Source organism: Oncorhynchus tshawytscha, linkage group LG03 (assembly GCF_018296145.1).
Source record: "Oncorhynchus tshawytscha isolate Ot180627B linkage group LG03, Otsh_v2.0, whole genome shotgun sequence".
Taxonomy (NCBI): Eukaryota; Metazoa; Chordata; class Actinopteri; order Salmoniformes; family Salmonidae; genus Oncorhynchus; species Oncorhynchus tshawytscha.
In genome coordinates, this window is record NC_056431.1 from 20,946,734 (window position 1) to 20,972,277 (window position 25,544).

The window sequence follows — 25,544 nt, forward strand, 5'->3', positions numbered from 1 at the left end:
CGAACTGCTTTTACTAACAATATACTGTAGCCAATTAATAGTACAACTAAACTGTTACAAAAGTGTTCGTCCATCTCTTACCGTATTGTATTGCAACCATTCAACGTGTTACTTAAAGCAAGTTACACAATAACTTTTTATTTTGTTTCCATATGCGTGATTTACAACAACGCGGTGTAAATGTTAAAATAACACATGTTTTGACCTATGTACAGTATAATGTACAAAAGTGATCAAGTATATCTGAATTGATACTTACATCAGATCTCGTCAACAGTCACAAAACAATTGCAGGCAAGCGGCCCTAAAAATCAAACAAGCTAATAACATTTCCAAGGCAGGTGTGACGTAAAAAGAAGATTATTATTTCTCCATACATATTAAGTATGAAACAACAGTGCACAATAGTTTAGGGAAAAAAACAAACACTTTCAGTACCACAATAAACCAGAGTGGAAAAAAACTTAGGTCAAATCAATAACAAGGAACAAAACAAATAGAAAAGTGGGTATTAATATCATATAAAGCCAGATTGTTCTTCAATAAACCATCAACTCGATTTTCATCTGATTCTCTTCTCTTACTCCAACATAATACTGTGTGCAGTAACGCTTTTGTATAAAAGCCTAGGATAAGGATTATAAAACACATTTTTATGCATTAAAATACATGAATTAATGTCTATGTTAGATTACATAGTTTGGCTGCGTTTTACAGGCAGAACATTTCTGATCTTTTGCCCAATTACTGTCAAAAGAGCAGATCTGATTGGTCAAAAGATCAATTAGTGGAAAAAGATCAGACTTGGGCTGCCTGTGTAAACGTAGCTTTTGAGACAACACGATTGGCATAAACATTTCTGAATGAATATGCAGTGTTTTAGACAGTATTATGCATTGTTTATGAATATGTTATGCATTTCTTATGCAAGGGCATTACATCAATGTGCTACCTTGAGCATTGAGGTAGTAACAAAACAGGGACAATTAGATACGTGCAATATATCCAGTCCCCCTGTTCATGTACAAAGACACACACACACACACACACACACACACACACACACACACACACACACACACACACACACACACACACACACACACACACACACACACACACACACACACAGAGGCACACACACAGAGGCACACACACAGAGGCACACACACACACAGGCACACACTCCACGATCACATACTGCCTAATAAGACTCCATTTGCGCTGTGTATTTTGTAAAACTTCTGCATCTTCAGTAATTTCCCTTATGCAAGTGGGGCCTACAAAAGAGCAAAGAGATTTTACAGTATATAATCTCCCAACAATAACAAAAACCAACTGTTAATGAACATCCAAACTGTGACCCAATGCTCACCTTTAACCCACAGGTGACGCCAGTGTACCCGTTGCGGCAGTGGCAGAAGTTGGGCAGGACACACCTTCCCCCGTTGAGGCATCTCTGCTTACAGATGGCTGTCCGTCAGGCAGAAGAAGGAAATAGTATAGAACGCAATATAAGTACAGGATAAAAGTATATAGCTATGTATTGAAACTTGGCAATATATCATATTGAATGTGAGAAGGACTGACCGGACTGACACTGTAGGCCTTCCCATCCTGTGGGACAGTGGCAGGTGTTGGGTCCCACACACTCACCACCGTTCTTACACTTCTGCAAGCACACGGCTAAATACACACACGCACACAAACACACAGAGTTGCTTAGCATTGTAAAGGCATCTTTACATGGTGACAGGTTCAGGTTAACAGTGGTTGTACATTATGTTGACACTCACGAATGTTACACCTCTTCCCCCTCCACCCAGAGGCACAGGAGCAGGAGTTGGGCCCCACACACTTCCCCTTGTTCATGCACATGGGGTCGCACACACCTGAAAGACACAATGCAACATGCATTTTTGGCTCAATTAACATAACTGCATGTACATACTAGCTTGCTGCAGGGTTATTACAATTAGGTCCTTTCACGTGCATTTATGTTGGTATAGGGCCTATAACTATTTAATACTGCATGCATAGACAGTGATGTGGGGTGTTTGGTTGTGTTGGGTGGCAGTGGCTCTTACTCTTCTGACACCGCTTCCCTGTGTAACCCCCGGGGCAGGAGCAGACGTTGTTCCTCATACACTGACCTCCGTTCTTACAGGGAGGGCTGCACACAGCTGGAGGGCACGGAGCACAGTGACACAGCTACAGTTATACCTCACTAAACCACATTACCACCATGCAATAGACTTCTGTGCAAATTTCCAGATCACTCACTAATAGGGGAACAGTAGAATGTGTCATAATCAATTGAGGTTATTGATTGTCAGTGTGATGCCTATTCTTACCAATCTGACATCGGGAGCCATAGAAGCCACCGGGACAGGCACAGATGTTGGGTTTGATACAAGTCCCACCATTCAAACACACTGGATTGCAGACAGCTGGAGGTGAAGACAATAGAATATTGAGCCCATAGCTAAACATACTGTTGTCGAAAAGAGATACGCTCGTCATGGGCTTCTAAGTAGGAACATGTGGTGTTGATTGGCGTTACCTGAGTTACATGTTGGTCCATACCAGCCAGACTTGCACTTACACACATCGGGAGAAATACACTCCCCTCCGTTTTCACAGTGCCTGTTGCACACCACTGAACAGAGACACACACAGACACAGTTACACACGACAACTCCTAACCCCTATACACACATTCCATTTTTTTAGGCAAGCAGACACTGGTTTAGATAATTGTAGGGAAACATGATATACGCAAGAAAGGATCAAATGGATTATCTCTCACTGATTTCACATCTTGGCCCCACGTAACCGTAGGGACAGGTGCAGAGATTCCTGACCAGACAGGTTCCTCCATGCTGGCAAGATGGCTCACAGTTAGCTACAAACACAGCAACCAAGGGGTGTACAGAGCATCCAGTAAGACAAGGAGAATATATACAATATGTACAATGGAGAACATATAGCCTGTACCCAGATCTGTTTGTGCCATCTTGCCAGCTCCTGTTACATCATTGCCAAGCCACACAATGAGTGACAATGAGTTGGCAAGTTAGCACAAACAGATTTGGGGCCAGGATATAGAATACATAGTTAAGAGTTCAAATATGTGTGGGATGATATGTTTACCTTCCTCACATGTTGGTCCGCTGTAGCCCACGGGACAGACACACACATCTGGCCTGCCACACTTCCCTTGGTTCTTGCAGTCCGGTCGGCAGACAGCTGAGAAGGTAGGAGGTTAATAGAGTCTACAACTTCTATGTGTAACTGAAAACAACTTATTCTAATTTACAGACATTTTTGCAGAAGTTATTTTGTAACTCTCATAAAGAGCCATAAGAATATAAACTCATCTGTCTCGTCCAACCCTGACTGTTGTTCCCACCTATGTGGCAGTTATATCCGGTATAACCTTCTTTACAAGTGCAGGTGTTGGGTAGAGAGCACTCCATATTCCTTCCACATGGATACCGGCACACAGCTGGAAAACACCACAAACCGTTTCATAGGAACCTACAGTATACGTCCATGTAAGGATTTGAATGTTAAAAACGAATGAAAAAAGAACAAAGACCATATGAATGAAAAACAGACAACAAGAGTGCTAACCGCTAACCTTTGCAGGTGAACCCATCTCCAGTATAACCATATGGGCAGCGGCCACACTTGAAGGAGCCTGAGACTGTGGGCTCACAGGGAACACCGGAGAAGCAGGGCGAGTCCACACAGGTCACTATGGGAGACAATGACCCCCACCTAAGGTCAGGGGTCAGGTCCACCTTGCTGCTCTGACCTCGGTTGTGATTGGTGGGGGTGGAGACTTTGGTGATAGTTTGGTCCTGGGGGCTAATAGGTGTCTTTCTCTCCACGGAGGGGACTCTCTTGCTACCCGATGAGGGCCCCTCAGTTATGATCCTGTACTGGGAGGAGGTGGTGGAGGAAGAAGAGGAGGAGGTGGTGCCAGTAATTTCCCTACTGGAGTCTTCAGTCACTTGGGGACGTCCATCTTCTCTGTTGGTGGTAACTGGCCTCTGTCCTGTAAAACACTGGAAGTTAGAGGACAGAGCTTGAAAAGGAACTCAAATGGGATTTGTATAGAGCTAGTATAACTCAAATCACCTCTATCAACTAACCCTGAAGACCTAGCTAACTAATACTGGCATAACAGTTAGCTTTACTAGAAGCCAGCTATGAGCCAGCAATAAAACAATGGACTAATCCCATATAAGCCCAGATATTTAATAACATTATAATAAACACCTAATCACATGAACCCTGTCAATCATCAACTAAGTGATCAGGTGACCCTTCTCACCTGTTGTGGTGCTTCTACTACAGGTGTGTCCGTTTCCATGGAGCCCAGGTGGACAGGGTCCACAGATGTACCCTACGGATATGTGTGTGCTCTCGAAGCACTGCACCCCTGGGTAGCATGGTTGTCTGGAGCAGGGGGCCTGGTTTGATGGTTTAACCGTGCCAGAACCCTGGTGAACTCCTGTGGGTACAGCGGGTACAGGCACGGTCACTCTATGAATAGGCTTATAGTCATCACCCTTACCACTGGACGGCTCCAATTTAACTACAGGAGAGGAGGAGGTAGAATATAATTATTCACAGTCAATATAAATATATTGATAAAAGAATGGGGGTTGGGGGTGAGAGGATAGGGGTAGAGAAAGAGAGAGATACAGAAGGAGGGAGAGAAACAGACAGGGAGAGCGGGAGAGTGGGACCCACTGCAACTCTTTCCGTCCCCGGTGTAACCCTCTGGACAGGAGCCACAGGTGAATGAGCCCAGTGTGTTGTTGCAGCCCACCCCAGGGAAGCACGGCTCTGCGGCACATTCATCCACATCCTCTCTACAGGTATGACCTGGAACACAAAAACAACATCAATGAAATCTCAGCCTTCCACACACACACACACACACACAGGATGTAATCCACTAACAAAACATCAACATCTAAATTCACTGAACCAGAAAAGGAAATCTGGCACTGTTTGTAACCAAACACTGAAAGAGTGGCCGTAAGGAGTACGGTTCCTATAATGGAGTGTCAAAGCACAGCTTTCTAATTGAATGTTTAAAAATAAGCTGTCAAGAGTCATAAAAGCATCCGAGACCCACAAATGAGCTGCAGTATTAACATGGACAGCATGTACAACGTACAGTGTGTGTTGTAATTCTATTTCTGTCATGTACAGTACCGGTCATTCCGGGGGGACAGATGCAGGAGAAAGAGTTGGGTCCGTCTATACACTTGACCAGACGGCAGGGGTTGGGTTTACAGTCGTCTATGTCCTCCTCACACCTGTCCCCTGTGAAGCCAGCGGGACAGACACACAGGTACTCCCCGCTGCCAGGGGGGAGGTTAATGTTTGTAACACAGGAAGCTCCGTTCAGACAGTCACAGGGCCGCAGAGAGACCTGGACACACACACACACACACACACGTGGGAAGTGTTAGTAGAGCTTAAGTTTAATTCACAAATAGTTTGAAATGAACATATAAGTATGAGGAACAATGATTGACAATCCGTGAGTAATTACTGCATTTTAGTTTTGAATGTCCTGCTAACAGACATACAAAGGAACAGACGCAGAAAGACTAGTGCAGCGGCAGGCTGGACAATAAGGATTGCAAATCTAAAGCTCCCTCTCGCTGTAGACAATCAAGAGAAATCTCTAAGAATCCCCATTCACGAAGAGTCAACATAATCAGTCAAGGAATTCGCATCCAAAGTTTCTTATTTTTGGGAATATCCTTATTCAACAGTGTTCTCCTCTTTTTAAACCTACCTGTACAGAGGCAAGCGTCTCAGCACTACAATCGTCTGTGATAGTGAACTGAAAGGTCTGTGTGGAGGAGGAGGCAGTAGTGTCAGTAGCCTTCCAGGTGAGCAGGCCAGCGGGGGAGAGGGAGGAGTCACTGGGGCCTGACTCCAGAGTGAACAGCACCACGGAGCCTTCTGGATCCTGAGCCTGCAGCTGGTACACAAAGTTTTCCCCCTGGAATGTCTGCAGACGCCCCTGGGCTGACTGAAACACTGGTGGCTCATTCTCTTCCAGGAGCAGAATAGTCATATTTAGAAATAACGTTAATCATTTCATCATTAATGTCCATATCATTATCTGAGGTACATAATATACAATTATTGTTTTATTTATATGTTTATCTATCTTTGTAAAAATGTTCTGTTCCTAGTTTGAACCAGTTGTATTCATTTCTATTATCTACTCTGATCGATCTGGAGTGATTTGACCTCATTTTGTATGAACACTCAAAACACAGCACAAAGAACACATTGAGCCAACCACAATTACAATACCCAGAGGCCTGAAGGTACTATAATGTCTCTGACCCAAATAACACCTTGTTCCCTATAGCACGACCAACCGCGAACTATAGACATACTGTAGACATATTGCAGAGACCATGCAGCCATGTGTGTTCTCTGTGACTGTGTGCTGTCGTCAGTAGTGGGTGGCAGCAAATACCTTTCAGTTCGCGTGGTATGGATTTGTTTCGAGATGCTGTTGTATAATGTAAACAGCAGTTGTAGAGTAAAAGTACGTTATAGTTAAGAGGACATTGTACTTACTCTCAGCGATGGACCATGTGTATTTGGAGGAGTCTGGTCGGCATATCAGGCAAGGGCTGCTGGGATTGAGGTCTCCCTCTCCATAACACACACTGTCAATGTTGCATGTTTTCTCCTGGGGATTGATACACAGTAACAAAATGTGCATGTACACTACCGTTCAAAAGTTTGGGGTCACTTAGAAATGTCCTTGTTTTTGAAAGAAAAAAACTTTTTTCTGTCCATTAAAATAACATCAAATTGATCAGAAACAGTGTAGACATTGTTAATGTTGTAAATGACTATTGTAGCTGGAAATGGCAGATTTTTAATGGAATATCTACATAGGCGTACAGATGCTCATTATCAGCAACCATCACTCCTGTGTTCCAATGGCACATTGTGTTAGCTAATCCAAGTTTATCATTTTAAAAGGCTAATTGATCATTAGAAAACCCTTTTGCGATTATGTTAGCACAGCTGAAAACTGTTCTGATTTAAATAAGCAACACAACTGGCTTTCTTTAGACTAGTTGAGGATCTGGAGCATCAGCATTTGTGGGTTCAATTACAGGCTCAAAATGGCCAGAAACAAAGAACTCCGGGATGCTGGCATTCTAGGCAGAGTTGCAAAAGAAAAAGCCATATCTCAGACTGGCCAATAAAAAGAAAAGCAAAGACAAAGCAAAGACACTGGACAGAGGAACTCTGCCTAGAAGGCCATCATCCCGGAGTTGCCTCTTCACTGTTGTCACGCCCTGACCTTAGTTATCTTTGTTTTCTTTAGTATTTTGATTAGGTCAGGGTGTGATGAGGGAGGTTTGTTAGTTTTTGTACTGTCTAGGGTTTTTTGTATGTCTAGCTTTTTTTTGTAAGTCTAGGTGTTTATATGTCTATGGTTGCCTGAATTAGTTCTCAATCAGTGGCAGCTGTTAATCGTTGTCTCTGTTTGGGGACCATATTTAGGTAGCCATATTCCTTGGGTATTTTGTGGGTTCTTATTCCATGTTTAGTTGCCTGTCTGCACAACTCATATTTGCGTCACGGTTAGTTTTGTTAGTTTTGTTCAGTGTTCTTTCTTTCAATAAAGAAGTATGTACGCTTACCACGCTGTGCCTTGGTCTCCTCCATATGACGACCGTGACAACTGTTGAGACTGGTGTTTTGCGGTTACTATTTAATGAAGCTGCCAGTTGAGGACTTGTGAGGCGTCTGATTCTCAAACTAGACACTCTAATGTACTTGTCCTCTTGCTCAGTGGTGCACTGGGGCCTCCCACTCCTCTTTCTATTCTGGTTAGAGACAGTTTGCGCTGTTCTGTGAAGGGAGTAGTACACAGCGTTGTACGAGATCTTCAGTTTCTTGACAGAGAATGCCAAGAGTGTGCAAAGCTGTCATCAAGGCAAAGGGTAGCTATTTGAAAAATCTCAAATATAAAATATATTTTGTTTTGTTTAACAATTCTTAGGTTACTACATGATTCCATGTGTTATTTCATAGTTTCATAGTTTCTACAATGTAGAAAATAGTAAATATAAAGAAAAACCCTTGAATGAGTAGATGTTCTAAAACTTTTGACCGGTAGTGTACATTAAATTACAAACAGAGCATTGGTCACTTTTTGTTTGGGTGAAAAATGTTCTGAGTTCTTCAGAATAAACTGGTTGGCATGCATAACTAGTAGGAGTGGTGCTCATATAGCACATGGGGATGTGTGAAACGTACTCCGCAGCCTGAAGTGTCTCTACTTGCGCCACGTAGCTAGCTTTTTGTGTGGCGCCGATTGGTAAGACACTTCAGGCTGAGGAGTACGTTTCACAGATCCCCATGTGCTACACTCACAGTTTTAAGAGGGTCCGGGCCCATGTGCTGTTTTTTCCTGGTGGGAAAGGGGCCTGAAATTTGAGATAGCCTGAACATCTGTTGAATGTTCCACAACATAATGTACAGTATCTGTTGAATGTTAGTGGCTGAAAAAGAACCCAAACTACGAAAATCTGATTCATGCATCCTCGGGCTGAGAACATGTTCTCAATCAACTTGGAAAACACAAGGAACAAGGACATGAAAAAAAGGGGGATTGTTACCTTGTTACAAGTATTCAATCATTTAAAGTCCGATTCAAAATCACTAAACAACACATTCTGATCATGCTATCAGAAACATTGTGATTCCATTGAAACCCAGAGAAAAAAAATCACAGGAGAAACCCACCCTGGATGTACAGAGAACGTCAGCATTGAGCGTGCAGATCTGACAGGCTCCATCGAACAGGGTCAGGATTTTGGCGTTGCTGTAACCGTAGCCGTCGTTGGACACCTGCCAAGACAACGTTAATGACTTACCTATCAGTGACTACTGGTAATAAATATTTACAGAAGCTCCTACTATAAGTAAGGGTCTCTTGTCCAAGTTGCACCATCTTGAAAACATCTGGTAGGTGTGCAAACAAACCATATTACAACACTAGGCCAGAACCCTGCCCTGCTGCAAACAGTACTCTTGTTTAGATCTCTGTTATCCAGCTGTATTTTATGGGTGATTTGACCTTTCCCAAATGAGTCTGGACCCAAAACATTACTGAGATGTGCTGCATAGCGTTGTTCCACTGACTTTGATCTGCCAGCGTGCCAGGGGTCTGTCGGTGGGCGTATCCAGCTCCAGGCCTGCACTGGGTTGTCTGTACTCCAGGGGGAGCTGACACTCCAAACCTGACTCATGCAGGAAGGTAGCCAGGGAAAACTGAGGTTCGTCCAGGGTCCACTCACCATCCACAAACTGGACACACGCAGACAGAGACAGGTGGGGACACTTGGGTCAGAAGTACTGTGCTACAGAAAATAATATCATAGGTATGGAGGTGTGTGTGTGTGTGTGTGTGTGGTTTAATATGGTACCTTTTCCTTCAAAAATTCACACTTGAGTTCATAGGAGTCTTTGAAGCCTTGTCCAAAGACCTGTACAGTGGAGCAGTCACTCTGTCTGACATCACACAGTCCCTCATTCTCCAGCTCTGTGATCTCTGGAGTCTGGTCTTCACCATCCCAAACGACACCAGAAACAGACACAAATGAGAAGCAAAATAAATGTCAGCAGGTTTTTAACAAATCACTTCACTAGAATTAGCAAATTACTGTGATATGTCTTTCATTTTGATGAACTATGAGCCAAACCCTGGCCTAGTGTTGACTTACAATATGTATGATTGACTTAGAATATAGATGTGTGTTACAGATCCAACCCTCCCCTCTTCTCACCAGAGATAACGCTGCAGTCGTAGGAGCCGAACCCGGGGAAGCACACACACCCCCACTCTGAGCACTGGCCATTCCCATTACATAGATTAGGACACTTGAGGAAGGACAGCATCTCCTGGTGCTCTCCCTCTCTCCCGCTCTCCTCCACTAGCCTCCTCTCACACTCGTTCTCAAGCAGAGGCAGAGTAGCACCCACCCAGGCCTGGTCGTCCTTTAGCTGGAGGTCGCTGACGCACATAGCCACCGCCTGGCTCACTATGACCGGGCCTAACAGCCGGCCGCAGCCCAGGGCCATGCTGGAATTAGCCACCGCCCGCTGGCACTGCACCCTGGCCTGGTGCTGTGTTAGCCCAGACGGGGTGGGCCAGGTGGGGGCAGGGGAGGACTCAGGCCGGGCAGTCAGCTCGTGGTCCTCATGGAAGAAGTAGGTGAAGTCCTCCAGGTCGGACTGGCTCAGGCCCTGGTACGGCGTGTTGGGGAGGAACTGGTAGGACTGGCGCCTTCCACGGCTCCTCTGGTTGTTGGTTCCATGGCTGGAGCCTGTTAGGGTAGAGCCTCTCTCTACAGGCTGGGGGGCGGTGTCCTCGGCCCGGCCGTGCTGGTTGGAGTTCCATGAGGGGTGGTCGTGGTGGCCTTTGAACAGATCTACTGAGTTGTATTCGGCGGTGACATCCAGAGTGGGGATGATACTGTGGAGTCTCACGTTGCCGTGGGGAGAACAGGAGGAGTCGAAGCCAGGGATTGCCTGAGACCTGGTTCGCGGGGACGTGGGGCGGGACTCTTCTTCACAGTTACAGTACCTGTGAGGGTTTGGGGCGCTCTGATAGGACGTCACGGTGTCAAACAAGCTGCTACCAGGAGGGAGTCTGCCAGAAGAGAAATAAATACTTAAATAAATAAATACTATCAAATAGGATCTCTATGGAAATACATTCAACAAGTAATAATGTAACATAACCACAGCTGAAAGAGCTCATGTAAAATGTTCAAAATTATTCATATCCATCATTTGAAAGAACAGTCTCAGGTCCGGACTTTGTCATTGCACTTGGGACAATGGGACAAAGCTCCTGCTTTGCAGATCTAAAGAAACTGTACAGAATTAGGAATTACAATGAAAGCTGCAGTGCAATCACTGATAGGCTGGTTAGAACCATCACCACATATCTTCTTCAGATCTGCAAACTCCATAGCATTAGGGGCTAGAGGTTGATTTGAGACATGGCATCAGACTAACTTCCATTCAGAGATGAAGGCTGCTACGTCTTCGTTGTCCAGCGCTGCGCCCCCTGCTGTGTGGAGGTCATTGTGGGTCTGTCCGTCATACGTCCCACACAGGCCCTGGGTTTGGCTCCAGTCTGAGCTGGGGGCCCTCAGGGTCAGACTCATGCCCCAGTCAGACACATCGGCACGCACAAATGCCCCAGACGAGAAGGTCATCTACAGCACAGACAGAAATGGGATTAAATCCTATTCTATTCTGTTGTATTTAATTTGATTTTGCTCTATTCTATTACAACTAAATTATCTTCTGCTTTCCAGTGCGTCGCCATATCATCACAGTCTGTATCATATCATAATTAGCATAAACAATTGAGTACCGACTTTGCACTGTAAGTTTACACTGCCTTCTCAACACCCTATTGGCTAATGACTACTTCCTGTGGGCGTGGGCTTCAACTCAGTGACCTTTTATTTTTCCTGCCACCACCAACTCATCGGAGGACAACTTAAAAAAATTTAAAAATGTAATGTTACACTTGATTTATTTATTCACTCACTGTGACTTTGCGTCCTTGGTAAGACTCAGTGATGCGGATGGCGCTCTTGCCCACGTCCCTGTTCTTCACCGACAGGTGCGGCCTGGTGTCCCCCAGCTCTCCATTGCACATGTCGAAGGCTATGACGTCACCGCCGTCTCTTGCCACGAAACCGCACGTGCACGAGGCGTGGTGGACAACGCTCCCACACTCCCATTGGCGCACATGGACCTCGAACGGCTGCCTCGTGCTCTTGTACAACACAAACGTCCCGATCTGGTAGTTGTCATACTGCCTGGAAGGAAATGCATGAAATACATAACAGTATCAGCTACTTTAATGGGTATTCATGTGATTATCATATTTGCAGGCTAACATTGCCTTGACTGCATCGATCATTATGGCTGACTATAAAGGAGTGACTGAAGTACCTGCCATCAAACGTGATGATGTGAGGATCAGTGAAAGAGTAGCAGTATGCAGAGGGAACATCCATCACTGTGATCTGAAAACACAGAGCAGATGTCACATATCAAATATCATTTATTTCATTTTCACATTCAGCTATCTAGATGAGAAAATAAAGTACAAACAGTACATGCTTATATGAGTAGGTTGGCAACTTACAGTTTGTGTATGGGCACTGTGGCAGTGAGAAAATGTACATTATACATTATATACAGCATCATAGCATATTCTGCATTGAGTGAGTTAAGTGTAACAACCTAGACTGGTCCCAGATCTGTTAACAACCTAGACTGGTCCCAGATCTGTTAACAACCTAGGCTGGTCCCAGTGTCACACCTACTCCTGCTCACCTCCCTCCCTCCCTGCCTCTGGCGCTCAACTTTGTTGGTCTACTAACCACCAGTCCTGGCTTCATTATTTCGCACAACTGTTCCCCATCATTATGCACACCTGGTCGTCATTCCCTCCTTGATTACCTCCCCATTATTTAGCCCTCAGTTGTCTTCAGTCGCTAGGTGTTATTGTTTTCTCTCAAGTTCAGTACGCTCCTCATGTTTGCTCACCTGTATTATTAAACTCACCTTCTGCACTGGTTTCCTGACTCCCGGCCTATATATTACACCCAGTTCGGTTAACAACCTAGACCGGTCCCAGATCTGTTAACAACCTAGACTGGTCCCAGATCTGTTAACAACCTAGACCGGTCCCAGATCTGTTAACAAACTAGACCGGTCCCAGATCTGTTAACAAACTAGACCGGTCCCAGATCTGTTAACAACCTAGACTGGTCCCAGATAACAACCTAGACTGGTCCCAGATCTGTTAACAACCTAGACCGGTCCCAGATCTGTTAACAACCTAGACTGGTCCCAGATCTGTTAACAACCTAGACTGGTCCCAGATCTGTTAACAACCTAGACCGGTCCCAGACCTGTTAACAACCTAGACTGGTCCCAGATCTGTTAACAACCTATACTGGTCCCAGATCTGTTAACAACATAGACTGGTCCCAGATCTGTTTATGCTGTCTTGCAAAGTTTTATGCCAAACAGTGTGACAATGACCATAGGAGTTGGCAAGACAGCACAAACAGATCTGGGACCAGGCTAATAACAACCGCCACTCTCCTTCCAACCCATCACAAGGGTGTTTTTTTCCAGTTCCAGTACCTGGACACTCTGTGGTGTGTAGCCGCTCCAGAGGAAGTTGGATGTGACGATGGGGTTGACAGAGATCTGTGTCGTCCTGTCCCCGTCCCTGAAGAAGTTTGTGACCACGCTGAGGTGAACCAGGGCCTGGCTACACACCCCGTTACGACACCCCAGGCTCTGGGAGAGATCCACCCGGCACGACGACAACACCACGTCTGGACCCAGCAGATCGTCTCCTACGGAGGAACAAATAGATCATTTAATGGTTGTTGTCATTGGCTTTGTTTTTGTCTATTTTGTAGGGATACCAACATGTCAATATGCGTTGTCACTGGAGAATCAAGACACTTTGTAAATAAAACGTATTGCCGAAATCAGTTATAAAAAATACAACGTTTTGAACAATCTAACTTTACTGTGGTGATACTGTGAGTACGCAGGATTACTTACGAAGCATTTACCTTGATTGTTTGTACTCAGGTGTAAGGAGAGAGTACACTCCTCTGTGGTGGAGGAGGCATCGCCAGGACAGGGGACAGGGATGGTACTCTCCACAGTCAACTCATAGTCCTTCCCATCCTCAGACACAGTAGTCACCTCTGGTCTCAACTGCAGAGACAAGTCACAAGAGAAATTCTGACTAACCAGTGACTATTTAAAACAAAGAGGAGACACACAAACCCAGACCCAGAGAGAGACAGACAGACAGGCATGCACGCACACACGACTTACACACTTTTACACACACTCAAACACCAAATCCTTGAAATAGTGTTCTCTATCTCTTTGACTTACCCTGATCCCGGCGAAGAACTCTTCGCTCTCCGCTGGGGCTCCCTGGATGTCCGGCGAGTCCAGGAAAAAACTGGAGCAACTGCAGTAAATCTGCCAGAGAGGGAAGGACAGCCACAGCCGTTCAGGAGGAAGAGAGAGGCTACAGTTCAGGATGTAGAAAAGCCTTTATAGTTGAAGACAGGTGATAGACATGATACCACAGTAAAGAAAAAAAAGCAACATGTATGACAGAGATAAAAGGATGACATGACAATATACTGGAAAACTTTGATGACCGGTGGCAGTCTAGGTTTTCAACACGGCCAGCTCTATTGCTCCATAACCTCACTTGTAAAACATATTCACTTCAGTTTTGAGAGAGAGCTCGGAAGCGAGCATTATTTTTTTTGAGTTTGACTGTTTTACAAGCGAGGTAGAAGCGACCCATAACCACAAGTCTCGGGTCAAATTACACTACCCTCGATCTTAACTTTAACCATTAGAGAGAGGAAAAATATCTGACCCTGCGTCAGTGGTTAGGGGTAACTTCTACCCACCTTGTCCCCCAGTCGGAGGTTGATCCCATCCAGCTCGATGAAGGCAACGGTTTGGACAGTAGTCTCCTGTTTCAGTTCCTCTTTGATGCCTTGGGGGGAGAGGCGAGACCAGGCAACCACATAGCCTAGGGAGCTGTTCAGGCTATGGCCCTCGAAGCTGCACTTCAGGTAGACGATGCTCCCAGAGAGCTCTGCTAAAATCACAGGTACCGCTGGGGAAGGAGGCTGTTTGGCTGGAAAGGATAATGGAGTCGTGTTCAGTAGTGTACCCCGAAGCAAAATGTTTAGCAACATATTTTATTGGACAAAATTAGACAAAATGGGTAATTTCACTCAGTTTTCTTCCTACTGAGCATGTAACTGGTATTTACATGGATATAGCAGGTAACAATGTATACAGTATTTGGGTGACATGAGATGGTTGTGTATAATAGAAGCTTGGCTGAATGTTTTTGTCCGTGACCCACCAAGTAATCAAAATCTATATTTCAGGCAAAGATCCAGTGATCAGCCACTGCCTTCCAGTGAGTCCCAACATGTTGGTATATTTCTGTAACTCTAATCAGGGAAAGGGGCCAAACATAACAAACCAAAACAGTAGATACCTAAATGGTAGGTACCTTCTCCTACTCATAGTATCGCTTCCAACTTGATAACTTCTTTTGTGTGAATAAAAGTTCATTAAACCATCCACCTATGTCCCCAGCCCCCCTCCTCCTTCGCCCTAAAACCGGCAGAGGGATCATTCACGACCTCGCCGAGAGATGTCGTCATGGAGACAGGGCGAGGGAGGCAGGACACACATGCTTAGCTCATTAAGAGGACCTGAGAAGGGCCTGTTGCTGCATTCCACACCGCATGGCAATTCTGACGTGGATTGTTGTGGTGCCTGACTTTAACAAGGGACTCCTATAGAGGCAGACAACACACAGCCAGGAGGCAGAGAGCTCACTCACCTTTACACGCTCCATCAACCTCCACCTCATCAGGACCACACCCCCCCGCCGCAGAGTCTGACACCTCTACATGGTGAAAGACAGCAGGACAATCAACAACGGTGGTCTTAGCAGTTAAGTCACAAGCACAAGCACATAAATAACAGTTTAATGAGTTACATGCAGTTAGTGCTAATTCTTTAAAGTTTTTACAGTTGTATCATGTCACCTTTATATACGCTATTACCACTATAATAATAATAACATTTGTTATATTCTATTTTAGGAGCATGTACAGCATTTAGCAAACACTTGTAAAAGAAACCTAAAGTAATGTCATGTTTACATTGACACATACAGTAAGAGATCAAAGCATAGAGCATTGGCAATACGCTATGAAAGTGATGCACTTTGGACTGCACTTCTGGGGTCAGCCCTAATCTTTTGAATGGGCTTGACGATTATATCATCAAATTCATGAAAACACGTTTGTTTATACAATTATATTTGTGTTTGTGAATGAATGAACTTTAATGACATTTTGGCGCTGAAGACCATAGCGCTACGTTTTTGCCCATTGAAGAAAGAAAAAACTACAAGGCTACTTCCTGGGAAATGCAGTCTCACTTTCATAGCGTACAGAGCTCCTCATTGCCTCCACCTAAACAGACTATCGTAAACAGCTGCTGTACCCTGTGCGCAGTAGCCCATGCAACCCTGGGTGGGCTGGAGCAGGTAGACGTAGAAGTCTCCACAGTTGCGCACGGTGACAGGGATGCGGAACAGGCAGCAGTCCTTACTGCTGCTGAGGAAGAACTGCCAGGTCGCACAGGCCGTCAGCTGTGTCACCTCCAGGGGCCGCGGAAGACTCTCGCCCTCCCCCAGAGACAGCCAGACTGGGGCCTGGGTCCCACAGTGGTTCACCTGGTGGACACAGATGAAGACAATAGAGAACAGAATAAGACTACTTTAGCCTGGTTCTAGATCTGTTTGCACTGTCTTGCAAACTTCTAGCCACTCATTGTGATAATAAGTAAAACAGCACAAATATGTCTGGGACCAGGCTAGTTTATACTGGGTGGTAATAAAACAAGCACATTGGTTATGATTTGTAGGGCGAAACTTTGCAGGTAACAACGGCAATATGACACATGATAATGCCCTGGGAAGAAGAGGAAGCTGACACCTCTGATGGATCCTTCAGTCTGAAGCACAGCAGGCAGCCTAGAGAAAATGAGGAACATCTTTCTCTTGCTCTCTGTCTAACCATGTCTCTCTCTAACCCTGTCTCTCTCTCTCTAACCCTGTCTCCCAGTCTCTCTCGTTTCTCTCCTGTCACTCCTGTGTCTCTAATATCTCTTTCCTGTCTCTCGCTCTCTTTGGTCCTGTGCGTAATGCTGATACCATCCCAGTCTCCTTGGAACAAAGAGCCTATGTTCACTTCAAAGGGCAAGACTAGCACTCATGTTACCACTGCAATGACTTGGCTACTCACTGAAAAGTACTCAAGTGCAAGAAGAGCTTAAGAAAAGAAAGAAAATATTTACTAAATAAACTAAAGTAAAAAATGTAAATGAATTAACACAATAAAATAACAATAACGAGGCTATATACATGGGGTACCGATACCGAGTCAATGTGCGGGGATACAGGTTAGTCAAGGTAATTTGTACATAGGGGTAGGTAGGGGTTAAGTGACTACGCATGACCAGAGCCGGTGTAGTAGGATTCAATCTTAGTCCTGTATTGACACGTTGCCTGTTTGATGGTTCGTCTGAGGGCATAGCGGGATTAGTGCTCCGCTCCTTGAAAGCGGCAGCTCTAGCCTTTAGCTTGGTGTGGATGTTGCCTGTAATCCATGGTTTCTGGTTGGGATATGAACGTACGTTCAGCGGGGATGACGTCTTCGATGCACTTATTGATGAAGCCGGTGATTGAGGTGGTATACTCTTCAATGCTATTGGATGAATCCCGTAACATATTCTAGTCTGTGCTAGCAAAACAGTCCTGTAGCGTAGCATCCGGGTCATCTGACCACTTCCGTATTGAGTGAGTCACTGGTACTTCTTGCTTAAGTTTTTATTTGTAAGCAGGAATCAGGAGGATAGAATTATGGTCAGATTTGCCAAATGGAAGGCGGGGGAGAGCTTTGTATACATCTCTGTGTGTGGAGTAAAGGTGGTCTAGAGTTTTTTCCCCTCCGGTTGCACATGTGACATGCTGGTAGAAATTAGGTAAAACAAGGCACCCCGATCTCCGCCCCCTGTATTTCCATATTCACTTCACGCGAACGACGGCATTTGGTCCTGGTCTCGGAGAAGCAAAATATCCTTCACGTCGGTCTCATTAAATAAAAAGTGTTCGTTACGTTTGAGGTGAGTTATCGCTGTTCTCATATCCAGCAGCAATATTATGTACAAAATAAGTTACAAACAATGCAAAAACACCCAAAAAATTGTTACAGTTGGTTAGGAGCCCGTAAAACGGCAGCCCCTCCGGCGCCATTGTAAGATCTTATATCATGGGGACAATATTTTTCTGTACTGTTCTGACTGAGGCATGGCATTTGCTATGAAAGACCACCTAAACCAGGGGTGTCAAACACATTTTTCTCTGGGGGCCACATTTCGGTGATTATTAGTGAGCTGGACACAGTCAAGAAATGGGTGTTAGTCGACACGGAGGGGGATGGGTTGACCTCCATACATTGTAACATGGTTTGAGACCTAGAGAGAAAAAGTACTATGAAATAAAATGTATCCTCTGTATTTACCTCCACACATTGTGTGGGCATGCTGGCGGGCTTGTCAAAGATCTGGAACTGGTACCAGCCAGGTATGAGGGAATGGTCACAGATGAAGTCCTGGAGGGCTGACTGCTGCAGGCTGCGGGAGCTGAAACTGGTGCTGCGGTATGGGTTCTGGAGCAGAGAGTGACCCCCCGGAGCACATTCTGGGGGCAGCACTGAGGATAGACACAAGCAGCCAAACATGCAGCACGAACATGAGTGAATAAGGTGCTGCTGTGTTTTCCACTCAAAGCATGTACATACGCAAGTATATGCACATAATTTGATTTGAAGTTACCGATCCCAAGTTACCCCCCCAACACACACAATCAACTGAGTTAGCAATGAAACACTGTCAATACTAAGTTGCAGCCATGTAATAACTAGGCCTAACCTAATCATTATGGGAGTTATGGGATTATGAGACAAATTAATGTTGAAAATATGCTGATCTTGGTGATCTTGTTTGTACTTTTGTGCATAAAAACAACATTTATTTGGAGATATTAACAAAACAACAATTTTCTGGAGTTGGAACGTCGAGGAGTTGTGACTAGAGGGAGTACAACTACGACCGGAAGTTACTTTTCGCATGCAGGTTAGGAGAGCATTTTAGCTAAACCTAACCTTTTTCTAACCTTAACATAAGTCTCCTAACTGGCCACATTAATTATCCCAACCTGCTACGAAAAAGTAACTTCCGGTCGTAGCTGTACTCCCACTAGTTAGAACCAAAAATGGTGACATCATAGACCGACACCGACATTCACACCGACATTCTAGGTGCATCAATCAAACAATTACTTAACTAAACAACAAAGTACTGTACTTTCAAAAAATAGTGTTAAAATAACTGTTTATAAATATGGAGGATCATAACCCTTTCCAGAGTAACGCCTTTACACCTGACTCAACACAAGGTAAGCATTTTATGTACAATTACTATTCCAACCTCTCAAAACTGTCTGTTAGCTTTTCAGCTCTCTATCTATGCTTTATGCTTTATTCTAAATTTAGCATGAAATTATCATTTTGGATGACAGAAACTAACAAGGCAAAGGCATAATGACTTTACAAATGCATTTATTCATAATATACTGCACAAAAATATTTTGTGAATCAAAAAATGATCATCGGGTTTCCTTTCAGGAAACAGGTAACTCTGGTCATAGATCACAACACAAACCCTACGGTTGTAACAGCCCATTTCCAGCAGCCGCCTAATCATCCCAACCTCCTTCATTCCCATCATTATCATCACCATCAACCATTTCTTTCTCATCCTCAAACCGATCAACATGCTATCTATGGCACATTGTTCTCTACCAAAGATCAGCCCCCTCAGCCACCACCAGTGCCACAAACCTGGGCAGTATGCCCTCGCACCAGGGTACATCTGTGTTGCTGCACCAGCACCTGCAACCAACATTACCATGGCACCTATTGACACAACACTGAACACTGGCAATCCAGCTGTCCCATTGGAGGAGGCTACAGGAAGCCCTGTGATGGATGCTACTGAAAAGAAAGCGGAGGAAGCAGTGCAGGGAAGAGTCGAGACAACAAAGAAGACGGCCATCATTGGAGAGGTTGGTGACTGGTGATGGGGTGAACAGTGCAAAGAGGGAGGTGAAAAGAGGGATGGTGAAAGGAGTGTAGGTGAGAGTAACCCTAGTCCTGTGACGTGTGCTGTGAAGCAGCTGGTCCAATGTGCAAGGAGCGGTGCTGCAGATGGAGGTGGGGACAGAACAGGTTCAGACATTTCCTCATCCAGGAAGCAGAAAGGTAACGTTAAGGGGGATACGTTTGGGGCGGGGCCTACCCCAAAGGCTCCCCAACCGCCAAGGAACCGTCTGGGTCATCAGATGATGCAGTCTGTTCAGGTCTTCCACAAACTTGGGGTAAAAGCACAGACATCCAATAAGTCCAACCAGTCCATTCCCAATGAACAAATGACAGAAGACAATCTGCTAGACTTTGATCTGCTAGACTTTGATCTGCTAGACTTTGAGACGATTCATGTTACCGTAGCAAACAGTAACTCCTCAGTGGTGTAAGTAAGAATACAAGATGATGCAAATACTATTGGGGCATCCCAAGCTGAACATCCTTCGTCTGCAAAACCAACTGTCTTTGACAACCCAATAACACTTGACAACCTATCACAGATGTCTGCTAGCTCCACAACCAAGTCCGTCTCCCCATCCTGTCAAGAGTAGGCAACCAACTTAACCACGGGGAACAATAAACTACACCCTGTTCAAAGCCCCCAACCCTCACCCAAGGAGAAGGTACCGTGGTTCTCGCCATCAGTTTCCCTCGTTACCCAACACGTGCCATCACCCAACCCCTCCTGGGCAGTACGGGAGGTTACCCCCGCCTGATTCCCTCTACTTCCCCAGCCCGTGGCAGGCCTCAGTGTCCATCTCTCTGTGGCAGAGGGAGGAGAGGGATACTTCCCCAGCCCATGGCAGGCCTTGGTGTCCATCTCTCTGTGGCAGAGGGAGGAGAGGGATACTTCCCCAGCCCATGGCAGGCCTTGGTGTCCATCTCTCTGTGGCAGAGGGAGGAGAGGGATACTTCCCCAGCCCATGGCAGGCCTTGGTGTCCATCTCTCTGTGGCAGAGGGAGGAGAGGGAGGACAGAAGACCCAGCAGCAGAGAGAAAGGGTGTCCCGGATCACCAAACAGGGCTGGGACTACAACGTGTTCATCAACAGGGACCAGTACACTCTGGAGAAATACCTGAGTATTCCCACAGTACCCATGCTGAAGGGCACCATGAGCGCCTGGTAAAAAAAACTCATGGATCTGGAATAACTGAATGGCATTTTTGGTTTGGTTTGAACATGTACTTCGTGTATCTTTTCGTAAACTATAGTGGTGCACGGGGTATACTACAAAAGATGGTAAAGATGGTTCACGTCTATGTTTTCCACATTGACTGTCACTGTACTGCATGCAAGTCACGGGCAGTCATGTTCCACTAATTCATTGATTTACAGGGAAGTGTTATTGTCAAATCCACTATGCAGAGTGAGGAGATCCACTTTGAACGTGATTGTCTTCTACTTCCCCTACATCTATGTTGTAATTGAATGTATCCAATGACAGTCCCAGCTGGGAGCAGTCAGAGTGGAAGTGTCTAGTATGAAAGGATCCGTTACCAAACATGGCGTCTCCAATATTGATCAGGAACTAAGTCGTAGCCAAAGCTAACAGCCTTATTATTTATAGGCTTCCAAGTCAAGTAGAGACACTTCAGCTCTGGCAGGATGTGACTGCTAATGTCCATATGCTCCGCTTTAATATATGCCATCACATGAGAGGTATCATAAAAGGGGGAAGGAATATGAGGTACTTGCTATTCAATGGCATGTGGTAAAAAACTGCTGTGGTGATCAGAATTTTGCTTACGATAAGCATGTTTAAAGCAGCATCAAAGACAGTCTGACTTCTCGGTTTAGGGTGAAATGTGAAATTGAAACAGGAGGGAAAGAATTTATTTGGAGCATACCGAAGCAAGACCCTTGGGTGTTGGACAGAATCTAAATGAAAGACATTCTCTTGAAACTTTGCTGAGAGGGAAAGTAGGGCCTACTGCAAATACAGCTGTTCTGAAGCAGGAATGTTTGGTAGTTGCCACAGTAACACCAGCTGTGTTCACCTGAGTAACAATTCTGACACCACAGTCAGGTAATGGTGGAGCAACATTGTAAAAAAATTCAAAAATGTGCTACTGATGCTCTTGATTTTATGTAGGTGTGCCCTTTACAATGTATCTGGCATAAGAGCAGAGGATAAAAATGAACATTCAGTACAATTACCAACAACACTTATTACAACAAGATCATGGTAAGTGTGTTGTTTGAATGTCTTTTAGAAGCATAACCACAAAACAAAAAATGATGAAACAATCAGAAATTGCTTAACAAGGAAAAAGTGTACTTAGGTCATACTACCATCAAATATGATTACTATTAATTGCAAGCCTAACAAAAATATAATGTCATGATTTCTCAAATGTTTAATATCAAACTAATTCGATTGTCTTCAATATACAGCACAGAATATGGGCCTAGATTCTGCTGCTCTTCCAAACATTTCCACAGAGGCCTACACCTCTGGAGGTTCTATCCAGCCATCTACTCCGTTGATTGATTATGTCTCCACTCCACACCCTCAGCCCTTTCCGAAGTTGCCTATTGGACCGGCCTGGCCCCCACAGCCATACTGTGTTCCATTCATGGTGGGTGCTGCTACACCTCCCGTGTCAGTGGTTGATCCCAGCATCCCCTCTACGGCGATGAAAAGGAGAGAAGGATATAAGGCAACCAGCTGTTAGGTCGAGGGCAAAAAGAGACCCTAACAGTTTCCCTCGGAAATATAGGAGACTGATGACGGTGATGGGCAAGACTGGAACCAAAATTGACGACACCTCTTGTACAAACTATCAGAGATGGGACGGTTATGTGGTGAATCTTCCAAGTCAGGCAAAAGAGAATTATATATGCTGATCGTTAATGAAGAGCAGAACAGCATGAGGGGAAATAAAGACGAAGACCAAATGAATAGAGGGAAAAAGAGAAAACTCTAAAAGTGAGAGCTGTGGGACTTAAAGGCCAAAATGAGATGAGTGAGAGTATTCGCAGCCAAGTGAAAAGTCATAGCCCAACAAACTATGACATAGTGACGACAGTCGGACAAGCCGTTGCAGGTGACGACAGGAGCTTTCAGAGCTACCCTATCACCGTTCACTGTCAGCAGCGCCTGGTCAGTCCGTCTCTCTTCGGCCAAGACGGGAACTCTCATAGTCAGTGTCCTGGGATACCCTTCAGCACCATATCCCTGTCAGAGTAGGCGGCCCTCATGGACACTGTGTCTCTTCCCACCTTGGCCATAGGGTTCAAAGGCTTGTGTGGTTGGAGAAGGAACAGACAGGCTTGGCCCCTGCTGCCTCCAATGACAGGTCAATAGACTGCCATAGCAATGAGAGTCGTAGGTATGTGCCCTTAGATGACAGCACCTCGATTGAGGTATGCATGCCACAGATTTACACCATTCTTACCAGATGGACAAGACTAAGGAATTGAGAGAGCAGGTACAAAAAAAATCACAGAGACTTTATCTGGCTGAAATAAATTATATATTTTCAGCATTAAAAATGGTATTGCCACATTTTCTTCCATAGCTATGCTACATGTATCCCCCAGTTCATAAAGTAGGCCTACTGTTTTCATAATATTAATCGTAAACCATGTCCGTTGAAAAAATAAGCTTGAAACCCATTGGTAGGCTACAGGTCATTTTAGCACTTCATTTTACGGTCTACATACAATTTAGTCCCAATTTGGCATGATCAATAAATTACATTGGCATATCACTTACCTGTTTGACAAAACGTTGTATTGGGGAGTAAAATTATGAGGAAATACAAAAGATCCAAAACTATTTTAAGTTTCATCGCTCACGACCCAATGTGAAGCCTTCCAAAATGACCACTGACAGACCACGGTTTTACAAAGGTCCTTGGCTCCTCAACGGGTATGCTCAGTTCAGCTGTTTTCGGTTTTCCAATAGCCTACAACAACAAAAAAGAGTAGGGATAGGCAGAAATAAACGACAATCAAAGACACAACCGAGAGTTAAAGAAAGTCCGTTTCTAAGAGGTTCACAAGAGCTGATAAAAGCACTTTCCCCGGCACACCGGACTGCGGCGCGTGACCACAAACTCCAAGAGGAATAGCAGCATCATATTAGGAGGAGCGTCCACGAACCTTATCTCCACCGAATCTACAGCCGCGACTGTTTGGACAAGGACAAGCGATGACAGGATTAAAGTCGGGGACTATTCAACTGCATCAGCAGGAAAGTGGTCAAGTCGTCATCATGATTGTGGTCATTCATTCACTGAGAACGGATGCAGCTTTCCATTTTGAGCAAATGTAAAAATGGTAGACTTAAATTAATGAAATAAAAGTAGAATGTGTGGCTTTTTTGTTGTTGAAAATAATGGACAGTTATTACAATGTTTGTTCTAATTAATGACTAATAACACTATTAGTCATTAATGATTTTTCCTATGGACTGTAATTACCACTCAACAAACTGAACTCTAGCCAAAACACATCATTTTGTCACGGCTGTTACTACTGAGTCGATGACATTGTTGTACACTATCACATTTACAAATGCATAATAAACAAAAACAACTATGGAAATGAATATAAGCACTAAAATGTATGACAATACCATTAGTTGATTGAACGTGAACGAGCTCATTATTCTGCAGTAAACAATAATCCATCCACTATGCAGTCATGGGATGTTTCGTCACTTCTCCAATCCACTAAACCAGATGGTCATACTGTATCTTTCAGGAAAATGACTCGGCCAGATATCACTTAGGCCAATATAGCTCACTCTAAACGGTATATTGTGCAACCATACCTTACTGCATTCCAAGATATCTTTCAGTGTTTGGATTTGACCCGACAATGATCGCTCAGTTTGAATTGTTTATACACAGATGTAGGATCTTAATTTGAGCCAATTTGCTACAGCAGGAAAATAATCATGCAGCAACATGTGGATTGTAATATGGAAATGTTTTATAGGGGCTGATATGTTTCTTTGTTATGGCAAATCAGGTCTGACATTTTAAAAGTGGAAATTACTAATGTTAGAAGAAAAAAAAATCTCACATACACTACATGTTTGATTTTCCTGATGTATGGGGAAATTCTCAACAACAATAGTGATCAAATTAAGATCCTATATTGTGAAAAATGGGAAATACTATTCATTGTTGAGCCCCAGCTTAACCTATGATATAAAGACAAAAAGGAGTCAGATCACCAGAAACCAGCTGTTGAATTGTGTTTATAAAGACTGACATTTTAACATAGCTGTGGACATCATTCAATAACCCACTGAAATCCCACACTGATATTTGTTTGAGAACTGTTGAAATTACATAACACAGAATTACGCTATAAAGACAGGACTGATCGGCTCAAAGAGCTTTTGAAAAACAGACAAACCAATCAGATGGGTGATATTTTTTTCTGAAAGTCATAGAATGGTTTTCACATGATGACCTTTATATTCTGCTGGAGAAAGATTCCCTAACCATCTTGTCGGAGGCTTTCTCCTTTTGACTCTCAGGCAGAGGGAGAAACCCCCATCAACCTGTGAGAGTCTGGAAAATCTATCAGGTAAAACACAGCTACTCCCCTCATGAAGT

At 44.4% G+C, this 25,544-nt stretch overlaps 1 protein-coding gene across 2 annotated transcripts; it reads right to left on the reverse strand.

Moving 5' to 3' along the window:
• Nucleotides 1-36: 36 nt before the first annotated feature.
• LOC112230031 (von Willebrand factor D and EGF domain-containing protein) lies at nucleotides 37-24,059 on the reverse strand. Of its 2 annotated transcripts, none has more exons than XM_024396257.2 (31): nucleotides 23,687-24,059; nucleotides 18,285-18,475; nucleotides 16,204-16,435; nucleotides 15,533-15,598; nucleotides 14,577-14,809; nucleotides 14,041-14,130; nucleotides 13,707-13,854; nucleotides 13,264-13,481; nucleotides 12,058-12,131; nucleotides 11,648-11,921; nucleotides 11,104-11,306; nucleotides 9,867-10,732; nucleotides 9,507-9,643; nucleotides 9,223-9,387; nucleotides 8,824-8,928; nucleotides 6,631-6,745; nucleotides 5,828-6,090; nucleotides 5,236-5,455; nucleotides 4,765-4,899; nucleotides 4,343-4,606; nucleotides 3,644-4,063; nucleotides 3,413-3,508; nucleotides 3,154-3,249; nucleotides 2,810-2,905; nucleotides 2,564-2,659; nucleotides 2,355-2,450; nucleotides 2,088-2,183; nucleotides 1,797-1,892; nucleotides 1,591-1,686; nucleotides 1,376-1,473; nucleotides 37-1,280 (listed from the first exon to the last, which is right to left on the reverse strand). In XM_024396257.2, exons 1-31 carry the CDS (start codon nucleotides 23,760-23,762, stop codon nucleotides 1,266-1,268), a joined length of 5,376 nt encoding a protein of 1,791 aa, XP_024252025.1. In that variant the 5' UTR covers nucleotides 23,763-24,059; the 3' UTR covers nucleotides 37-1,265. The 2 variants fall into 2 exon arrangements, with proteins under 2 accessions (XP_024252025.1, XP_024252030.1); XM_024396262.2 differs by having other exon boundaries at nucleotides 4,343-4,522; nucleotides 23,687-24,058.
• Nucleotides 24,060-25,544: the final 1,485 nt, after the last annotated feature.